The following is a 22,916-nucleotide window of genomic DNA, read 5'->3' on the forward strand; positions in this document are numbered from 1 at the left end:
ATACAAAGCAGCTTTGTGAGAGCTACAAAAGAAAGTAGGTTATATTTACTGTGGCACAATTTAGTGAAATGAGTCACTCTCAGAACATCAGCCCAAGCCAAAAACACTGATGCTCATTATAATAGTTTTGCCTGCTTAAATACATCAGCATTAGAGCACTGCCTTTCTTCTGCCTTGCACAACTCCCTTCCAGTCCCACAAGAGGAATTTTCTCTTCCTCTACAAGTCAACCAGCTATGTGCAGTTCTCTCCCTCCCTTCTATCTTACAAGCACTAGAAAATCTGTTGGGAAATTGGGATTTGATTATTATCCTGTATCATACAGCAACAACAACTTCTCACCAAAAAGAGGCTTCTAAAAATACGTTAATTATGGAGTCTGTTGTTAGCGGGCAGGTCACTAGAAGGTAGCTAATAAACTGCATCTAGAGACCTATAATAAGAAACCTTCTATTTTTCCTTCATGCTCAGTGGTGAACATGAAATAGCATTTTGCCAAGCAAGCTCAGAAGATAGTATCCACAAAGTCAACACCTGAACCTGTATTTCAAAAAGTACATAAACAAAAACAGTGCGACAGGGCACTAGGTAACCAAAGTCAGAAAATGTAATGACTTTAAATATCAAATATGAGCATCACATTTTGAAGTGACGCATGCTTCACTATATATGCACATCTGTACATAAGTGTGCTTACTGCTACAGCCACAGTGTGTCCTCTGGCATCCTACATACAAAACTACAGCTAAACAAAGGCAGTCCCTGTATTTTTAAGATCAAGCTGTACTTCTGCATTTGCCTATAAATACAAATTTCACAGCTCACAAAAATTATATCAGCAACATGCAAAATAAAGTCTTTGGACAAAAATATTGTAGGATATTCAATGGAATGGTCGTGCAATTGAAAAACACATTGGTGAATGTTGGAAAGGTCTTTGCATGCCTTGGCCACCCAATAAATATATAAAAAAATAAATGTTGATGCCCAAAATACACTGAAATACAAGACAGGCAACCATCCTATTGAATATGAGGCTGCCACAGTTCCCTGAGGTTGCAGTCAGCAGTCATGACTCAGAGGAAGAGGGTGTAGAGGTGCTGAAAGCTCACAAGCACTGTATCAAATTCTTAGGCATTTGGAAAAGAAGGATGTAATTGATTTAAAGCTTTATCCATTTTAAAGAAGGTAAAAAAGAAAAGGGAAAAAAAGAAAAGGGAATTCCTTTCTCCTATGGAGCAAATTAAACATCCCAGGTAGCACACAAGGACATTTGGCCCCTAGCTATTTGAACAATAAACTACAGTGGTGCCTCGCTTAACGAGCGCACCGTATAACGACGAATCTGCATAGCGATCCCTTTTTCGGGATCGCTAATGCGGAGGCATACTGACGGTCGCAATGGGCAAAACTCGCATAGCGACGATCGGTAAGCGTTTCGCTTACCGATCTTCGCTTTGCAATGCCTGTGGATCAGCTGTTAGGCAGTTCCAAAATGGCCGCCGGAAGCCCTGAGGGCGCGAAAATGGCTGCCGCTATGGAGGAAGGAAACTTCGCTGAACGGTAAGTTTATGGCCCATTGGAACGCATTAAACAATGTTTAATGCGTTCCAATGGGTTTTTACGTTCCGTTTAGCGATGTTTTCACATATCGAGGGTTAATCCGGAATGGATTAACCTCGCTATGCGAGGCACCACTGTATATGGAATATTAAGGTAATCTGAGGGTCAAAACTGCAAGATTATAAAAATGAAATTGATGTCCAGATTACCTATTTTCATAAATACACTATGCTACTCGAGCAGAATTATCTTTACTTTGGTATCTCACCCTCTGAAACATTATGGACCCTCCTCTCACTGAATATAAAGGTGAACACTCTTTATGAAGTATCTTACAAAGGAGGGCAGATTTAGCAAACGTCTTAAACATCAGGGGAAAGGGGTTGATTGCTGTAAGCAGAAATTAATGTACCCTCACAGTGACTGTTAGCTAAATGAAGCTGCAAAGCTGGCTACAAATTAGCAAGGAAGACTATGTTATTCTTTTGTCCACTACAATCACAGCCTTAAAATTTACCCTACAGAACACATGTTAGAAAATATCACTGTGCTACCTTCTGTAATTGTTTCTTGCTAAATCTCCTCTAGTCTTGCGAATCTTTTAACAAAAGTGTCTCCATTCTTTTCTTCCTAGAAAACAATTTTATACGTATAAGGAAAATAAGACAGTGACTTGGTTCTTTCTGTAATATCAAAGGGACAGAAGAATCACTAAGAATCACTTGGAAAGCATAACTATTTTGCCTCAGGGAACCTGGCTCAGAATGCAACCCTGCCATGGGCTTAACAAGTAGTCACCGGACCTAAAACTCAGCTCAGTCTAATTTATGAGGTTGCAATAAAACTACCTCATTTTACAGAGCAGTAGTGGGAATTTCAGGTGCCACTAGATGGACAGTGCCTAGAGCTATAAATCAAAAGACCTGCTGAGCAGAAGGAACACCTGCCTGTAAAACCCAAGTCATGTATAACTAAGTCCAGTTAACTTCCATTCCTGACCCATTTGTGTATACAACAGTGGAGATTATCCATCCTTGTTTAACTGCACCAGGCTTGTAGAGCCTGGGTTGTCAGACACACTAGTTCACCTCTCCATATGATGGGCGAGAGCAGTGGCTCTCAGCTTTGGGTCCTCACATTTTCTTGGACTAAAATTCCCACCACTAGCTGTGCTGGCCAGGATTGCTGGGAGTCGTAGTTCACAAACATCTGGGGACCCAAGGTTAGAAACCACTGGACTTAAGCAACCCTTCAGCTACTACTCAGGCCAGCCTACTGTTAATGCCTCAGGCACTGTGTGCTGAATTATGTGTGAAATTGTCTTTGCATGTGTTAATAATTCATAGGTCACTACAATTTAAATGAAAGCATGGTTGTTGTGAGAGTCATCAGTTGTTGGGCCCTTGTGTGTACAGTCACCCAGTGTAAGTGCCATCCCATGATAGATGAAGACTGACTTGCTGAGTAGATCTGCAGTGAACCCTCTTTCCTTTCCTCTGTTCTCACTGGCTCTTTGATTCTGCAGAAAGCAGCATGCAGGGTGAGGCTTTTTCCTGTTTTTAGAAGCATCCGTGCCAGTCGGCAGGTAATAACACTTGCAAAGCGGTTGGCCTATTTTAAAGGATATCCACCACCACCACCGCTTCTTTAGACGCAAGGGGAAAGTTTTTAGAATTAGGTTAAATAGTTTGGCAGGCAGAAGGGAAAGGCATGGGAAAATATTGAAGGGATCCTTTTTATTTTCCTTCATTTGCATTCTGTGCCATACAGCCTTTTCTACTCCTCTTCTTTTATTGCTGTTTAATGGTTTGGTGCTATCTAACATTTTGCTTTTAACTAACTGAAACATCCTTGAGTGGATGTATGGGCAAAATATCCTTAAAGCAAAACAAATGAACAAAAGCCCCATTACTCCTACCTCTGTTATTCAAGTTGCTCTCAGAAACTGAACAATATTTGACTCGTCAAAAGTGTACATAAACAGAAGTGCTATGTCCATAAAATTATACTGATAAGGGAGAATGCAGGTAAATAAAATTGCATATAACCTTTTTAAAAATAAATGTGCTGGATTGTTTAACATGTCAATCTTCATTATAATTTTATTAAACACAAACCTCAGCTTTGTTTTTCTTGAATTTAATCATGCTGAATAGGAAGGGCAAAGTGTTTCTTCTTAAATTTTTGCCAATCTGGACACTAGGGACCAGAATATTATGTTCGAACACTTACTAGAACATACCCTTGGGAAATGAATGGGGGGGGGAGAATTGCGGGGGTGGGGAAAAGAAGAGAAAGCAAATAAACTGCTAAGCATTTAAAGTGGTGTGCTGGAAAAATGCAAGCCATACTGACTGCAACCTCATAAGAGCTGGAAGGCTACCTTCAGTGATAACTCTTGGACTCACAGACTTTTGGTGGATTCTCAAGAGAACCCTTTTAGTACAGCGGTCCACCGTGGCAGCCCACTTCCTCTTCGCCTCCTCCTCCTCCTCCAGTAGGCATCGCCTCAAATCCTGCTCCTCAGTTTTGCTCAGGCTCCTGTCAGTCATGGGCCGCACCAGATGTGACAGGTTGAGGTGGCTGTAGAGGCTTCTCTCCACCACATAAGTGATATTGAACTCACTGACCGAGCTGCGCCCTCGAAGCCTTCTGTTTGGGAAACTGCAGCTTCCTCCTCCTCCTCCTCCTCCCCCCTTGGCTTTGTGACGAAGAAGCTGTAGGTCACAGATGGAAGGAGATACACCTTTCCTAGCAGGACGCTGACAGAGAAAAGCTCTAGAACACGAGTAGTTAGAATCTGTCTTTTTTAGTCGGATCTGCTTCCTGACACTTTGGATTTCCTCCAAGGATACCAAGACATGGTGCTTGCGCCTGTTGTCATAAAAGCAAACCCTTTCTTTACTTACCCCGTGGCTTAGAGAACCGAGGCTCTTTTTCATTTCTCCATCTGTCAAGGAGCGACAAACTTTGGGAGTTTTCTCCTCTTCTGGGTAGGAGAAAAATGTCCCAAGCTTCTTTGGAGGTTTAATAAGGCCACGGCTATCAGATTTACTGAAGGTCTTGAGCAATTTCCTGTTAGTACCCCAAGTATCTAGGCTGCTGGATGAAGGAGATGTGGTCAGTGAGTCACAGTTATCATCCTGTTGTTTCTCGGAAGAGTTATCCAAGTAGAGTTGCTTCTTATGGACTCCAGAGTAAAGCGCTGATCTGTCGTCTGGTACTGGAGAGTTGTCAATGGAATGTTCATCCACACCTAGAGAGGAATATTGCATTAGCTTCAACAGGAAGGGAGAAGAAGCAAAAAAGGCACATTATGCAGGGAAGACTTTTGTGCCTCTTACAGCCAAAGAAGTATGAAGATATTCTGTTTTTTGAAGAAGAAAATAATCTTTATACAAGCAGATTTATGGAGAAATAACACTGTAATATTGGCATACATTCCAGTGAACTTAGTGATGTAGATCCAATTGTTCTTTCAAACTAGCATAAATCCATTAAATAAATGAAATTGTGGTGAGTAAAACTTATGTAAATTTAATTGATTCAATAGGACTACTCTAGTCCAGACTAACATTGAAGATAGATTAATGATCTTCTGAAAAACACTACCATCACATGAATGAAAAGAACCAACACCCCACAATGGCGTATGTTTTGCAAAAACATTAGGCTGTTCTAGGTTAGAAGTGTTATGACTAAAGAATCCACTAGGTCTTTTGTAAGTCCATGATTATATGCCATGGTTAAAGAAAAATGGCCGGTCATATAATTTATGTTCTTTCTGTATTCTAGTTGTTAGGCTGAATATAGCATAGGCTATGTATGAATAGAACTACTAAGGTTTGAAGCCAACCTACACTAGCTTAGATTTAGAACTCTGAAGCTTTTTATTTCCTTTTCTTCCTGTTATAGGAAGATAACAAATTGCATAGCACTAGTAAGTCAATACTTAGGTACATTTCATTGATTTAGTGGCTCTACTATAGCTGAGACTAACGCTGCATTCTTTATTCCATATACTGGTGGTTGAATTCAGCAATATATACACTTAGCCCTAAATCCAACTTGTATTCCCATTAGAACAGATCCATTGAATCAACAGGATTTACATAAATGTTGTTCAATAATAGCATCTGGATTTTTGTTTGTTTTTTGTTTTGCTTTTAGTGGTAATAGTCTGGAAGCAAGCCAGTATCCACAACATGTTTATTGCCCCTAAAAAGACAGTCAATATGACATCATCATTCTTTTCTTCATTGTTTAAAATTCAGTGAGTGTCTTTGTCTGAAAGATGACCAAAGCAACATGGACCACTTTTGAACATGATACAGTGGTGCCTCGCAAGACGAGTGCCCCGTTTAACAACGAAACCGTATTACGATGAACTTTTTGCGATCACAAAAGCGATCGCTTTACGATGGTCTGAATGGGGTTTTTTCGCTTTGCGATGATCAGTTCCCTGTTTCGGGAACAGATTCTCGCAAAAGGACGATTTTCAGCCAGCTGATCGGCGGTTTCAAAATGGCCCCTGGGTAAAAAAAATGGTTCCCCGCTCTTTTCTGGGAGGGATTCCTCGCTGCACGGGCAGCGAAAATGGCCACGCTATGGAGGATCATCGCTGGTCAGTGAGTTTCAAGCCCATAGGAATGCATTAATCGGGCTTTAATGCATTTCTATGGGCTTTTAAATTTCGTATTACGATGTTTTCGTTCTACAGCGATTTCGCTGGAATGAATTAATGTCGTAATGCGAGACACCACTGTACTAATTAGATTTAGTTCAATTCAAATGTAACATGATGAACTCTTCTTCACTCCATCTATGAAGAAGACCTATGGTAAATCCAAGTTCTGCTTTGGGTGTAATTTATTTAATCCTAGACTGGGATTGAAGCCAAAGGTAAAGTGTTTCCCACAGGCATTTATGCATGTACATTATACAAATCTGTACATTTGTACATTATACAAATGTTTGCTCCAAGAATATGCAAAAGTTCCTGATCCCCTTTTCTTATACATGAAGAAGGAGCTTAATGAGACCTTCTGCTGCTCATTCTTGGTTTATTATTAATTTGGTTATTTATCATGGTTTATTTTTAATATTGAACTGAGCCATAGCACATTATTTAGACATGCAGCCAGATTCATTACATCCACCTAGTTGTCCTCAAAGATCTGCCAATGTTTACTGAGATGTCTTTTGGGGCATTTTGTCAAACAGAATTAGAGAAAAATCACATATTTATCAGAAACATCCTTTTTCACAGCGTGAATTTCAAACTTGTTTGCACTACATTTAATTACTCGACCCCCCCCAAAAAAAGGTATATGTTTATTAATAGCTTTTAAAAATGCTTATCATGTTTGCTCTTGTTTGTCAAAAGTATGCTTAGCAACATATGAAATGGATCCAAACACTTCACCCCTTCTGTACCCTTATTCTGAAGGGTTAAAAACCAATCTTTGCCATGGAAGAAATTGTGGCATTTTCCCACTTCCACCCAACTGAACCACATGAATCTTCTGACAGACTCATCATTCCTTGGTGAAAGAATAATTTGTAGATCTTGAAGGGAGGGGTTCCTTGGCAGATGTTTCAACATCCCATGAGAAACCCACTGGCCTTCCAACCTACAGGGCAAGCCCCTCTCTTGCATTTTATCTCAGCTCTTTTAATTCCCCTGACCAAGACAACTCACATCAGAGTCAGATTTCAGAGCTCAAGAACTTACAGAAAAGAAGCATGAGCAAAAAAGGAAACTGGCAGGAACAGTTTTACAAAATGTTCCATGAGCTTACCAGAAAGAATTATGCTACCTTCTGCTCCTGCCATCCCTCTGCCCCAAACAAACCCTTTAAGCACAGTGAGTTTCAACACAAACTTTTGACACCTTCAGTACATAAAGCAGAAGAGAATTGTGATATAAAACTACCCTGTTGATAAATGAGATCCCTAACAAATAACCTAGCATGCTAACAAAGTCAGAAGTCACATCTTCACTCTTTAAAACATCTAATATTTCTTGGTTTGGATCCAAAGAACAATGGGTGAAGATCTCCTTATGTAACAAGGCTCTCCCCCCCCCCCGCGCACTTTTCCTAGCAGACACATTCAGAAAAATATATTTCAGTGTCAAAAGATCTTCTACAATGCCCTGTGATATAATGAGAAGTTATTGTTGTTGGTAAGCTACAGCTAGGAGTGTGAAATAAGTAATATCAGATATTCATTCATTCATTGTATTTACATGCTACCCTTTTACTTCAGACTCTCCATAACGAACATTTTTTTAAAAAATACATTAAAAGGGATAAGAAACAATATTTAAAACCAAAGCAAATAAGAAACAGATGAAAAGGCAATAAAAGTAAAAGAGACTATCACTAAAACAGAGGGGAAAAAATCTAGCCCACCCATCAATCCCATCCCACTTCCAAGACCAATTAAATATTAACACAGTAGTAAAATATTAAGCCTTTTGTGCAAGCACCTAATAAAATTGTCTATTTTGATCCAGACGATTAATTTTAATTTAACATACAGCAACAGCACATAAGACGGCAACCAAGCACAGTCAACTGTTTTAATCCTTGTTCTGGATTTCCCTCTCTTGACCAAAACATTTAAATGTTTACAACAATCTTCCCGTGCAGATTTCAATAGAAAAATCTAACCCACCCACCCACTCTGCTCCACTCCCAAGATCTTCAACGGCGTTTTCTCCTTCTCAGCATCGCTAATCTTTACCTTCAGTGCCGGGTTTCTTAATTTCTTCCACTCTGATTAATTTCTTCCTCACTCTGCGAGTGGAGTTGACCAGTTTGTGCAATCTCTTAAACTTCACAGATTCTTCTGATTCATCATCTGATTGTTCTCTTGACTGGCAGGGAAACAAAAGGAAATGTTAATAAAACAATAGTCTCGGTTACTTTCCAAAATCAAGACAAGTAACTCCAGGCATACTGTGTTCCCCGACAAGGCAAAACCTGTAAAATTATAATTCTCAACTCCCAGATATTCACCCACTCTCTCTGTCTCTCATTTTCTCTCTCTCTCTCTCTCTCTCTCTCTCTCTCTCTCTCTCTCTCTCACACACACACACACACACACACACTTTAAAAAAAGCTTAACATACCATTTTAACTTAGTGCAACATAAAGTTTCAGGAATCAAAATGCATTCCAGCCCTCGTCCTCCTCTCCGCTCATTGTATAATAATAGCTATATCCACGTTCTCTCTGAGCACATTTCAGGCCAGACTCTTTTAGCCACTCTAGTTAAGCTCCTGTGGTTTGGTCAGGCAGTGGTCTTGTCTGGCCTGGTGGAACTTGATGTTTAAAAACCTAGTTATAAACAGCTTCTCCAAACTGAGTTGAAACTCTATCATTGACTCCTTTTTTCCAGCCTTACAAGTAAATCAAAAACAGCAGCAGCAAAAATAGTGGGAGGGGGGGAGAAGAAAGGGAAGGAAAAGGAAAGTGTCGATCTCATCGCCTCTGACTTATTTTATTAGCTACAAAGAGCCACAGAAACCTCTTCTCCCTCGCTGTCCCAAAGCTTCTCATGCTGACGATTTTCAAAACTGGCCGTTAGTATGAACAGAGCATTCCTCCAGAACTGACCAGAGGAAAACTCTGACCTTTACAGACACTCTGTATAGTCCATATTCCCCAACATCCCATTCTCTCCCACATCTGATGCAGTATGTTCAGTTCCAGCTGTTTTCCCTCAAGTATCAAACATTACGGAGACCAAAAAAAATCCACCCTTTCCAGCAACAGTGACACCACAAGCTGAAACAATCCATTCCTTGTGAACCAAATCAGAGCTCTCATTTTCAGGACAGACCCAACACACAATATGTTACTTCCTCTCTCTGGCCCTGTTTAGAATCTGTGTGAGAGAAAAGCGGGGGGGGGGGGAGGGTTGAGGAGGAAGAAAGAGTGGGGCTCTCTTTGCTTTTACAGTACAGAACTGCCACTGTACACAATACATTCCAAGAAGTCGGGACGTTCCAGCTGGAAATCTCCAAAGACCTTATCCCTCGCTTTACCTCCATATACAGTCTACCCAATTCATCACATTTCCAACAGCCAGCTCAGAAATCTCAAGAGCAACTTCCTGTCAGTGAACTTTGGGTCATTTGAGTTTCCATATTGGAATGCACCATTATTATCTGGTCATGTTTTAAGCCTGACTAAATGGGCTTTATTTAACAATGATGCCTACAAAATGAAAAAGCATCAAGTTAGCAATGTGGGCCAAGGCAAGTGATCAGCTGGCACTCTGAGCATCCTCTGTCTAGTTTATTTATAATACAGACTTCAGCTTCTTTTCTTTTTTTAAGCACCGAAGTTTTATTTCCTGCAGAAATGCTTAACATAGATACAGACTTTCTGAGAAATAACTGTGAATCTAATCCCAAGCTTCAGATGACTGGAGATTTGTTGAGGCCAGAGAGCAGTTACTAATTTTTAAACAAACTGACTATACCCCTTCAGAAAACTGTAATTCAACCAACACTCATAAATGGATTTATAAAATTAAATTCCAAGAATTAATTCAAGAACCTGTTAGACTGAAGGTTAGTGCTACAGTAGTCATGGGAAAGTCACTTCATATTGCAGAATGCCTCCTAGGAGGAACTGAACATCAACAGGGGTTTCTTAAAGTTTATTGCCATGTGTGAAATGCCACATTAGGAACAACTTCTGCCAGGAAACAATCTCTTTGTTTTGGTGCCATGTACAAATTTTTGCTATGTAGTCCCACTCTTATACTGTATCTGAGAAAGTGGACTTGTCCACGAAAGCGGACATCAAAATAGAACAGTTAGTTTTTAAGGTGCCACTATGGTTCTGTTTTCTGTACTTTTGATTTCTTTTTGTTTTTGCCTAATATTTATATTACACAATTCATTAACAATCTATATGGCAGTTCAGCATGCAATATGATTTCTTCTCAACTATCAATTATGATTTTTTTAACAAAAACATGCGATACAGGAAAGTGTAAGATACGGAATGGAAACTAGTACATGAATGACAGTGTGACTGCTGCTACCTGAAGCAATTTGAAAAGGCTTCCTCCATTAACCATTTCACCAGGGGAGGGCAAAGTGCTGCCTCTAGGCTACACAGTCCACCCCAGGGATGTTTTTGTGTCTGTATTGTGACAGTCCCTCCTATTGTTCTCCCCTAGCAAGGGAATCAGTAGTGACTTCCTTTTTAAACAAGTTGTTGAGGGCCCCTGCACTAACCCCCATAAGAGATTTCTTCCTGCCTTCTGGTTTGTCTTGTTTTGATTATTTTATTTTAGTCATTTTGGCTATCTGTGCAGCTCCTGGAAGGCTCTGGAGAAGAAAACTGTGTAGCCTAATTTTAGAGGCAGATGGCCCACATGTTATTGAACAAAAGTCTTCTACTTTGTAATTAAACAAATGAACTATGCAGGACGTAATTCTAGCTGTGTGTTACCATGATGTGCAAGGCTGTTCTAGATGTGCTTATATATAAAAAATCATGTTCAAGTTGTGGGGGAAAGAGTGGGTTGTTCTCTAAAAAAACAAACACAAGTCTTGCTCAATCCGTTTAGTCCCTTCAAACTGATCTCATGATCATTGTGTTGGGTGCCAGCTACAAAACAAATTAGCGCAAACCCATGCCCAGTGTGGGGCAATAATCTTCTACCCTTTTTTTAAAATATATGTATCACGGTGTCTGAATGCTGAGGTCACCTCATGGAAGCGGAAGTATTCACAACTGAGATGGAAAGTGGATGGCAAGAAACAACCTTGATGAACAGCAACTCATTCATTTCATTGACAAAACTCCAGCCAATGATATTTCTGTGTCATGTCACAGATATTCAGAACCTATTCTCCAGGTATCTTAATCCCAGAAATGTATTTGCAAGAATCTGTGTACTGTTTTCACATTTTGATTCTACGGGGAACACTTACACAATATGAAAAAAGGGGAAACCCATCTCCCAAAAAATAGAAACAAAAGGACACCAATTATTTATTTATTTATTTATTTATTTATTTGATTTTTACCCCGCCCCTCTAGACAGCATCTACCAGTTTATATATCTAGTTTGCATGTAGTGATTTTTATGTACAGATCCAACATTAGAAATACTGACTGAAAGCTACACCTTGATGGGGCTCTATGGTGTCCAGACACCAACTGCTGTTGAGTAGCTTCCAAGCCTTACTCGCCCTTCTATGCTTATGTAACTTCAAACTGGCCTTAAATTGAAAAGACCTTCAAACACAACACACTTTTGCACAGAGGAGCTCCCTGTAAAACAGGACACATAGCCATCTTACCCAATGTTGGACTGTCATAAAGCAAAATATCTTTATTTTACTGCAACAGAAGGGCCCACTTTGCCTTAGCAGGATCCCTAGTCCAACATAAGAGAATCTAGCCCCTTCCCATCTGCTTTGTTATGGTTATCTGAGTTGGACTCCTTGTAATTCTTTGCCATTCCCCTCAATATGGTTATCCTGCAGTTGGGGTTCTCTCAGACCTTGACATTCCCTGATACTGAAGGCAGTTAATGAACCCTTCTGCTTGACTGGACAGTTCCCACAATCTGCACCTGGGACCTATAGGCTCTGACAGAAACTATCATTTACAGAAGGGCTCATCTGGCCAAAACATCTATTCATATCCTGCTGGGGATATAGCTGGGTTGTTCTGGGTGGACTGGCATACAGTCACAGAAACACAGTGGAGGGGTTGCAGGAGAAGCTAACATAATGGCTTTGCTGTGCAGATAAAGAAAATTTCACATCCACAAATGTTGAGTTCAAATAATTTGAAGTCTGAGGAAACACTGGCTGAAATCCAGTAGTAAGTAGTTGGCCCGCTAAATCCATGGACCTTACAAAAGCCGACAAGACTATAAAGTACACTGCAGATGCTATCCCTATACAGGTAGAGAGAGGGGTGTGTGTGTGTGTGTGTGTGTGTGTGTGTGTGTGTGTGTGTGTGTGTGTGTGTGTGTGTGTGTGTGTGTGTGTGTGTGTGTGCGTGTGTGTGTGTGTGTGTGAGAGAGAGAGAGAGAGAGAGAGAGAGAGAGAGAGAGAGAGCAAGCAAGAACCCCTGCTTTTAAAAAGGAAGCATTACAGGAAATGGATATTATTTGTCTTATGTTAAATGGTTTCCCACAGAGAAAGGCCTTTCTTCTGTCAGAAAAGAGAGCATTTTGCAGCATGTTGCACTGTAGGCATCACACTCAGAGGTCAGAGTTCTTACAATGCAACTACTCCAAGTACTTCACCTCTCCACATACAGCTATTCTGTTCCAATAATTTTCATCATGGCTAATAAAGAAAAACTGAGACCTGAATATGCACAGCCATATGTTTCTGAAGCAGTTTTTTGAAGATACCTTCTTGGCATTTAAAAAGAACAATACACATGTATGTGTAGTCCTATAAACAGGAACAGCTTAATTCTCCACAGTGTTGATGCAAGTTCTCCCTTCACCATACAAAACCCTCTAATGGCTCAAGCCTTAATTATTTTGGCCGATGCTGGATGCAGAAATTCTGTAGTGAATGCTCAAGTGTTTCATTTCTAGTTTCCATGGAAACATTACATCAGATTGCAGACAGCTGGCTCCACAGTTTTAAACCATAACAAATTGACCAAGCCAGTTCAAAAAATTATACTTGCTTTAAAGAGATAGCACAGTCCTTGGCAGCCAGCAGAATGGTGCAAGACCAACAGGGCCTGTTTCCTGGCACATGTGTAAAGGTGGAGCCTTTTTCTCAGCTTCTTTTGGAACAAGTGCATCTCTGACACATCAGCAATGTTCTAATACAGAAGGGAAATGGGCCAGCTTGGGTCATGCGATTCCACAAATCCACAGAGGACCATAGGGGAACAGGAACAAGGTCAACAGCATCTGCAGTTACTAACAACTGGATACCATAAATTAAAGCATCTTTTTCTCTGATGTCCTGAAAACTACAAAACTTAAGCTGTCATTACTGCTTTGGATGTCCTTGTCCTTTTTCCTGTCTACATAAACAATTGTGATTAAAATTCAAAACAATCCCCCATTCCTAGTGTGTCCTTTCATAAATTGTACATGTTAGTTTCCTGCTCTTGCTGCAGACCTTACATCTTTCAATCAAACATGTCCTGTTGAACAAATATAACATATAGGCTAAGCATCTGGATGGTTGATGATGTGGCTCAACCTAGTGAATCATTTTCCAGCCGTAGGGATTGGCTGTTAGTCATGTCTATTCCAAGGGCTGGCTCAAGATATTTGGCTGCCTTAGGCATTCAAAATACACAAAACCAGCTTAGTTGCTGTGGTACATGAAGCAGAAAATCTCACAGCCACCTCTCCCTTTATTCCTTCTTTGGTTCTAATACATAATGGCTGAAATCCTGTTGCTTAGCATAGTAAATCACACTAGAGTAGATCCGCTGACCCACCAGGGATTTGGTGAGCCAATGTATCTGTAAATTCTAATGATTCAAATGGGCCTACTCTAGTTGCACTGTACTGTGTTAAAGGAAGTTACAACTAGAGTGTTGTTGTTTAGTCATTAAGCTGTGTCCGACTCTTTGTGACATCATGGACCAGAGCACACCAGGCCCTCCTGTCTTCCACTGCTTCCCAGAGTTTGGTCAAATTCATGCTGGTCACTTCAATGACACTGTCCTACCATCTCATCCTCTGTCGTCCCCTTCTCCTCTTGCCTTCCCACTTTCCCAACATCAGGGTCTTTTCCAGGGAGTTTTCTCTTCTCATGAGATGGCCAAAGTATTGGAGCCTCCGTTTCAGGATCTGTCCTTCCAGTGAGCACTCAGGGTTGATTTCTTTCAATGGATAGGTTTGTTCTCTTTGCAGTCCAGGGGACTCTCAAGAGTCTCCTCCAGCACCACAATTCAAACAACTAGAGTAGACCCTATCTGAATCAACAGAACTTATGGAGGAGCTGACTCACCAATCCCCACTGATTCAATGGACCTGCTCTAGTGCAACTGACTACAAAAAGCAATAGGACTGAAGCCAATAATTACAAAATTACAAAATTAAGTACAGACAGAGTTCTGACTCCTGTCCTCTGAAGATGCCAGCTACAGAGACTGGCGAAATGTTAGAAAGAAAACCTTAAGAACACGGCCAAACAACCTGGAAAACCCACAACAACCACAAAATTAAGTAATTAACAGTTTGCTAACCTATCCATGACACCAAAATTTGCCACCTCATAGTGCCTACTGGTAGAGCCACTTCAGACTTGAGAGTATTTCAGAACAAAACAAAAAACAAAATAAAACAAGAGATTAGTTCCAGAGCCAGCTACCACATTTGCTCTATTCAGTTGTGCCCTGCTTTACAATTACCCCGTTTAACGCCGAACCCGCTTGACAGTGAGGTTTTTGTGATCACTTTTGCAACTGCAAAACGATGGTTTGAATGGGGTTTTTCCTGCTTTGGGAACCGATTTTCGCTTTACAATGATCAGAAACAGCTGACTGCCGGGTTTCAAAATGGCCACCCGCTGAAGAAAATGCCCCCCCGCTGTGCTTAGGGATGGATTCCTTGCTGCACAGGAGTGGAAAATGGCCACCCCTATGGAGGATCTTCGCTGGACGGTGAGTTTTCAGCCCATTGGAATGCATTGAACGGGTTTCAATGCATTTCAATTGGCTTTTTTATTTCGCTTTACGTTTTTGCTCTACAGCGATTTCGCTGGAATGAATTAATGTTGTCAAGCGAGGCACCACTATATTTCCCAGCTGAATTAAACATATTTTGTTGTCTCTCATTTCCTGCCACTCTCCACACTCACTCGCTTTGAAAAAGAATTAGTGGAGAAAGCTGAAAATTTCCAAGAAAGGGGGTGGGTTAGGAATACACCGGCCGTGTGGTCTAACCTTATTAAAAATCTAAATCTGGAAGAACTTCAGGAACCCAAATATAGAAAGAAACTGAAGAAATTTAATATTAATTAATGTTAAGCTATGGCTGGATACAGGGATACAGCAGAATGAACATAAATCTTTCAAATGAATTAATCCATCCATAAAATGGTAAAAGCAAAAGAAGAACAGAAGTTGTGAGATCCACAATTACCGCAGAAGAGTCTTGTCTCCCCACCCTGAAAGTGGGAAGTACATCCTCGGAATACTGTGCCCACAAACCTGATGACTTAGCAGCCCGTGCATTTAGGAAGTCCAACACTCTTTCCTCTCTTGAGTGCTACCTTTTATTCTGCAACCTCAAATTTTAAGCTTAAATATCTATCCTTTATTAAATGAATGGCACTGGACTTCTCTCCTTTGTACAAAATGCCTGAATGCAGCAGCTGTACTACGAGACAGAAGATCAGCTTTGCTAACCATTACTTGAGATCTGAATCAAATCCCAATCAACTGGCTGCTCTCTGCTCACACAATTACCTCATAGCCCCCTTCCTCCTTGCTAACTGCACAATTTACAAGAAAGGCAGAAGTCACTGGCTCTGAGCAAATCTATTTGCCACAAAGGGGGTGTGGGGAGTGCTGTGCATTGAAAACAATCACTGGCTTCACTAGCAGAGGTTTACTGACCTCTCGCTGGCTCTCTGTTCCTTAATTATTGTCAGTGGAATTTAAGTAAAGAAAAATGCGGTCAGAGGAAAACAGTAACTCATCAAATACTATAGCTACTACTTAAAGAAGATGTTGTACGAAAGAAAATACAAGCCTTTCACTCATTTAATAATAAAAAAGCTACTTGCAAATAAACAGCAAGAATTTCCTTTGAAGAAGTATAAAGAATTATTAGGGTTTTGTTTGTTCAGAACAATCTTTCCCAACTTGGGTCCCTTCACATGTTTCAAATTATTCCCATTATTCTTGATCATGGATCATGCTAGCTGACAGGAGTCTGAAACATCTGGAGAGATATAATTGAGGTTTACTTCATATAAACTTCTTATGCAATTTGTTTCAAAATTCACTTTTAAAATACTTCTAAACTGCATTTTAGATTACTGTATTATATATATATATAATTTCATAGCCTTGAACAGCTGAGACTACAATTATCTGGACTACTTTATCTTGTTTCAGTCCACCTGTTAGATCTCTCACACAGGTTGTGCTTTGAATCACCTTTTCCACACAAAGGAAGGTGGGCAGGAATTTTGTGTCTTCAGGCTTCTACTTTGAAAAATCAGCAGTAGACCATTTTCTGTGCTTTTCCTTGGCTGATTTTTAAAGCTGTTTGTTAATGGTAGCGCTATTGGCATTTTAATTGCAACTATCACGTTTCCCCCAAAATAAGACAGGGTCTTATATTAATTTTTGCTCCAAAAATCGCATTAGGGCTTATTTTCAGGGGATGCTTTATTATTATTTTTCATGTACAACCATCTACATTTATTCAAATACAGTCATGCCATCTTCTTCTGGTTGCTGCACAACGGTGGACAGCGGGGTTTCACTCTAAAGCAGTTTGCTGGCTGAAGGGAGGGCAACAGGTACAGAATATCTAAAGCTAGGCATATTGTTGTGGCATATGATATAGAAAATCTCATAAGCACCTATCCCCATTCCTAATGGGAAAGGTAAAGGTAAAGGTTCCCCTTGACAATTTTTGTCCAGTCGTGTCCGACTCTAGGGGGTGGCGCTCATCCTGCTCTTCAAGCCATAGAGCCAGCGTTTGTCCGAAGACAATCTTTCCGTGGTCACATGGCCAGTGTGATTTAGACACGGAACGTGGTGGCGCTGTGGGCTAAACTGCAGAAGCCTGTGCTGCAGGGTCAGAAGACCAAGCAGTCGTAAGATCGAATCCACGCGACGGAGTGAGCGCCCGTTGCTTGTCCCAGCTCCCGCCAACCTAGCAGTTCGAAAGCATGCAAATGCGAGTAGATAAATAGGTACCATCTCGGTGGGAAGGTAAACAGCGTTCCGTGTCTAATGGGAAAAATAAATAGCAAATCAAGTAAGTAATAGTTTGCTGCCTTCATAGGGCAACCAAATCTGCTGCCTGAGGTGGGTGCTTCACTGGGCTTCACAGTAGAACCAACTCTCCTTTCTTTAGTTGCACACCTTGAATTTTTATCTAGATTTACATGAAATGGCTCTCCCAAGAGATGAGTGCAAGTGTAGCCATCTAACCTGGCTGTCTTTGTCCCTGTGGAGAGGTTTCGAACTATGTTTCCTTTATATTAAAGACATTTTGTGGAAAATCTTGTTTGAAAATTCGTAAGTGAAAGGAAACAAAGACTAAAATGTATAGAAGCTGTTCATAGGAGCAAGCAGCCTCACTCAGTCTCATCATTCAAAACGTGTGACTTCTATTAGTTGCATTATACACATTCAGTTGTTGCCCAGCTTTACTTAATTTTAAAATGTGAAGTGGGTCCAACAAAAACTTTACGATTGGAAATCTCATCAACTTCTTACAGCCGACAGGAAACTGGAGAGATTCCAGTTCACTTGCAGTGGACCTCACTCTGTCACTTACAGAATGAAGACAAAGTTCTGATGCATTTCAACCACAACAAAGCAGTACACTTAAAAGTATGCAGAGTAAGAGTGAGATAATTGGGAACATATTTCAATTTGCACGTGAAACTACACCCAGATAACATTTAATTAACTTTTATGAAAATATGGATCTCATCACCAATTGCAGTGAGACTAAAAACCAACCACTTTGTAGTAATCCTACACTAGGGGTCAGTCCACTGAAGTGTACTAAAAATGTGACAGGAGCAGGCACTTGGGACATAATATTAATTGTGCAAAATTCATAAAAATGCTCCAATAGCTACTTCAGTGAGAGGCATACTGCATTATTAACTAGTGACAAAGTATGGTGCTAAAAATTAACAGACAGTTCCTGTCATACATTCAGGATGGAAAAAATTACAGTTTCAGTATCTTCCCAGGAGGTCTTTCTCAATGCTGAAATAATTGCTGAGGCATGCTTTAATAGTATTAATCATTCACAGAGACTTCAGTTATTAAAAAAGGATTTAGCAATGGTTGCAACTTTCGAAGGGGGGGGCGCGGAAGTGCTGTATCCCACTGAAGAGGGACAAGTCTCTTCTCAGTTTTGGGTAATGTAAGTACAGTATAATCGCTGCAGTTAGGGAAATGTACTTACTTTTCCACACAGAGTGATGTGAAAGACAAACACAAAATTCACAATTATATAGTTTTAAATGCACATATATGAGTTTGAGTAGCATCAGGCTGAAAATCTTCTAGCCCAGATTTCCCCAACATGGTGTCTTCTAAATAATGGTAGACTGCAACTCCAATCACTCCCAATCACCATGGAATTTAGTATTTGGAATACACTAGGCTGGTAAAGGCTGATTTAGTTCCCATGTATATGAATAAACATGTTAACATAGAAGGCAACAATGTACTAGCATATACACTTACACAGAAATGTTATCTGTGACATGACGGGTGGGTTTTAGAAATCTTGCAACAATCTAAAAACGATCTTCATCAACATTGTGGCAATATCCTCATGGAGATGCCTTTGTACAACACAGAGACGTAAAAGAAGCAACACAAGTTTTCTTGACTTCCCAGAACGTTGCTGTTTCTGACAGAAGAGTGACAACAACCTTCTGGAAGTCCTTTCTTTCAGGGCCTAAAAAGCAGATTTAACTTTCTCTCTTTTTCAGAAAAAGAGGGCTCTTTTCTTCAATTCCCTAAGAAAACTGAGGAAGGACTAGCATAATGAGCACCACTCAGGGATCTTATGGTCTTGTCTAGTAAGCTGGATATAAAGATGGGAATTAACAATTACCCAAATGATGTAGCAAAGATTTGCAGGTGACTTTGCTGCTGTGGAATGCCCTCCCATGAGAGGCCAGGCTGGCGCCATCTTTTCTGTCCTTCCGCAATCAGGCAAAGACCTTTCTCTTCAGACAGGCTTCTCTTTAATCACTGATAGTCTGAGAGGATTTTTTTTTTCAGATTGGATTATGGTGTTTTATTGCTTTTAAATGTGTTTTTACTATTGATTTTATTTACCATTTTAATACAACTCGTTTAATTTTTTAAAAAATATTTCTATATTTACTGTTCTTAGCTTTGAAATATTGTCCTTTTAATGTTGCAAGCCGCCTTGGGCCCCTTTTAAGGAGAAAGGCTGAATAAAAATATTTTAAATAAATAAATAAATGTGAATCTCACTGACATGATTCTTAATTTATCTTCATGCAATCCTATCTGCATTTATTTAGATGTCTGTCACATTGTGTTTAATGGGTTTGCTTTCAGGAAAATATTAAATTCTAATTATGTAAAGAAGCAACACAATCCTGGACATATTTACATGTATGTATACACTGAGTACAATGGGACTTATATTTAGGTAAATATATACAGGACTGCAATATGTTGTTAAATTCAGAAGATACATACATAAAGTAAGGAAGTAGAGCTTCAGCCCTTGGTTTATGAATAGGAACATTAAACAAGGTTCAGTGAGTTTGAACAAGGCATTGGAGCACAAAAGTGTTGGGAAGAGAAAGGGTTAAACACTCTCTTGTTCTCTGTCTGCAGCTTCCATACAAAGTGCATTTCTCTAATCAAAATGGTCACTGGAATTACATGTCTCTGCGTACAGCAGGACATTAGACCCCAAGACAGTTCCTGCAGCAACACATAAATGTGTAATTAAAAATATACAGAAATTGTGCAGGCTTTAACAGTCAGCAATTGCTAAGGTTTTATGGAAAAAACAAGAGGCAAAACTGGTAAGAGGTTGAGACAGTTCCCTCATTCAAGGTGGCTTAAAATAAAGGATATGAGTGCCATTTCTTTCTAGAAAAAATATTTTTCATAAAGAAAATGAATGAAGCAATTGTAAGAAACAATGGAAAGGGAAAACTCTATGACTGCTGGCAAGCAAATGAAATCTCATTTTACATCTTCAGCTTTGGCTTGGGTTAAGGAAGAGTGTTTCCTCAGCAGAGCAAAGAGACACAAGAGTTTGAAGATAAGGATGACTTTGATTTGGTGAGGTGTGCCCCTGCACAAACATGGGAGATACAGCATAGTGCAGCAAATCCATTACTTTTACAGCATCCCCTGCTGGCTGATTTGCAGCCTTTTCCTCACAGGGAACTTGTTAAGCCTGGAGTTTCCACTGAATATAAAGTGAGGAATTAGGAAGCTGTCACATGTGGGGAATGAGGGAGAAAGTACCTGGCAATGTGTTAAGACGAAATGAAGGAACTGCTTGCGAGGTCTTGCCGTTCTCTTCAATGGCCTCAGATTTGGAGGTCAATTAGGCAGGCTCTGCACAGATGTAATTTAAGCTTCCAATTTGTTTCTGCAAATCCTCCTGGCAAGCCTCGCTTTTCCCATTTCCACCTGACAAACTGGGGGTGTGTTAATGAACACGGCCTTCTCATAAGTAGAAGTTTCTAAGGGATAGCCATTAAAGCACATTTGGCCTGAATCCGAGCCACAAACTACAGTATTACAGGAGTAGGGAAGCTTTCTGAATGATACAGCCAAATGTAATATGAGTAAGTGAGCAACATACCTGGCCACCCAAAAGCTAAATATAAGCTTGCACACAGGTGCCTTGTTACAAACGCAAACACAGCCATATTCTTACCTATCTTTTTATATTCAGTGACACATGTGTGAAGATATGCACAACTAACTCTTAATCAAAAGCTACATTTTTTTCCCTGGCAGTCAGGAAAGGCATGATGTGGACAATATACACTGCTATTAATGATACTTCTACAATGTTATCTTAATTATATTATATTTACAGATGGCATTTGGCCCATTTGGATTGGGGGGGGGAACAAATTTAACTTTACTACCTTAAATTTAATCTGTTTTCCCAAGGTCTAGTCTGGATCTAGAGGGGGAATCCAGCTGCTAGATTCACAGACTAGCTGGTCTTCTAATGTTTTCTGACACTTATTCTATCATGCAAGCCAATGAAGATGTCAATTTTGATATTACCAATCCACCTTTAAAGTCAGTAGCTGCATTCTCAAACACCCGTTCTCCTTTCAGACACACACCTATAAGCACTCATTGAGAAATCGAGGAGATCTTAATTCTACAAAATAACCTCTGTTGACAACAAAATCTTTTGAAAAGGCCCAAGAACTGCAGCCACTCTTGCTAAAAGAACTATCTAATGCATTTGAAATGACAGGGGATGGGGAGGGATGATGGGGAGAAGGATGAAGGTAGGAGGAAAAAAATTATGCACGCCTGACACAGGAACTTCGTATCACAAAGACAGACATGACTAGAATGGTAAAGCCTTTAATAATGCATACTTCCAGTATGAACTGGACCCACAACAAGGAGAAGATTAAATGTTAATCTGCATGTATCTGGCATGAATCCAGTACAGCTGCTGGCTTGGAATATTCAGAAGAGGAAAATAGAAAGGTCCAAACTGAACTAGAATTCACATCATTACGACTACAGAGGGCAGCCTCTCTATAGACACAGGGGAGATGGCACCCTGTCCTTTGCTAATTGTTTTGTGTGTTTTAGCTCAGCAAGAGATCGAACATCTCAATTTGCCATTAGAAAAAGTGTAAATGACAGGAGGTTGAGAGGAAGGAGGAAGATCAATAAAAATTAAATCTTTTCAGCATGACCCATGTCAACAATGCTTTTGTGTACCTAATATGTTATGCTCAGCTGAATGCATTGTATGTGCATTTTAAAAACAAATAGTATACTGAAAGATTCCACATTTATCTTCTGTTTTAAAAGCTACAAAAGGGGCAGCATCTTTCCTCCTTAGCGTCACGTTGGAGAAGGTTATTTCTGCAGAGTTAAGACTTTTAGCATTAGTCAGTGTTATAGCAAGTTATTTAGACACCATATACTGCAGTCCTAAACTTGGCAGATATGCTTAGAATTGCTCTATTATTATTTTAAGGAAGCATTTCAAAATAAATAGGTTTGTTGTAAATTACTATAGCTTTTTCCCAAGTCACACGAGAGGATTTTTGCTCACTCAATGGGTCTTTTCCTTTGTCTGTTCCCTCTTTTACTCCATAAATGTGCTTTGGAAGCTCCCCAACCCTATAAGCTGTTTTTGGGTAGGATATGGGAATACAAAGGGGAAAGATAATCATTTTGCCCATGGAGTTTATTTCATTGGCTGACACTTTTTTTTATACAACTCACTGTCTGAAATCCTGCTGCACATCTCCATCTGTGCAAGAGGAATTAAGTCATTATCAGGAAGGATTTCTTTGGTGATTTTAGGGTCCATGTGATTTCACTGCCTTGTGTATGAGACATGTGCACCCTGAAATTGCCAATGACATAATTTGCATTGCACAGGTAGAGCTGGGA

At 40.0% G+C, this 22,916-nt stretch overlaps 1 protein-coding gene across 4 annotated transcripts in view; it reads right to left on the reverse strand.

Annotated features, from left to right (window-relative positions):
• Nucleotides 1-22,916, reverse strand: part of LOC110087497 (SAM and SH3 domain-containing protein 1) — a 725,270-nt gene that overhangs the window by 44,432 nt on the left and 657,922 nt on the right. For 2 of the 4 annotated variants that reach the window (XM_020809531.3, XM_078383271.1), the window contains exons 9-10: nucleotides 8,314-8,446; nucleotides 4,473-4,819 (exon numbers count right to left, since the gene is read on the reverse strand). In XM_020809531.3, the coding sequence (XP_020665190.3) occupies nucleotides 4,473-4,819; nucleotides 8,314-8,446 (480 nt within the window). Of the gene's footprint in view, nucleotides 1-3,971; nucleotides 4,820-8,313; nucleotides 8,447-22,916 lie in introns of all 4 variants that reach the window. The other 2 variants (XM_020809283.3, XM_020809447.3) reach the window with 1 other exon arrangement.

This window comes from Pogona vitticeps, chromosome 1 (genome assembly GCF_051106095.1).
Source record: "Pogona vitticeps strain Pit_001003342236 chromosome 1, PviZW2.1, whole genome shotgun sequence".
Classification (NCBI taxonomy): Eukaryota; Metazoa; Chordata; class Lepidosauria; order Squamata; family Agamidae; genus Pogona; species Pogona vitticeps.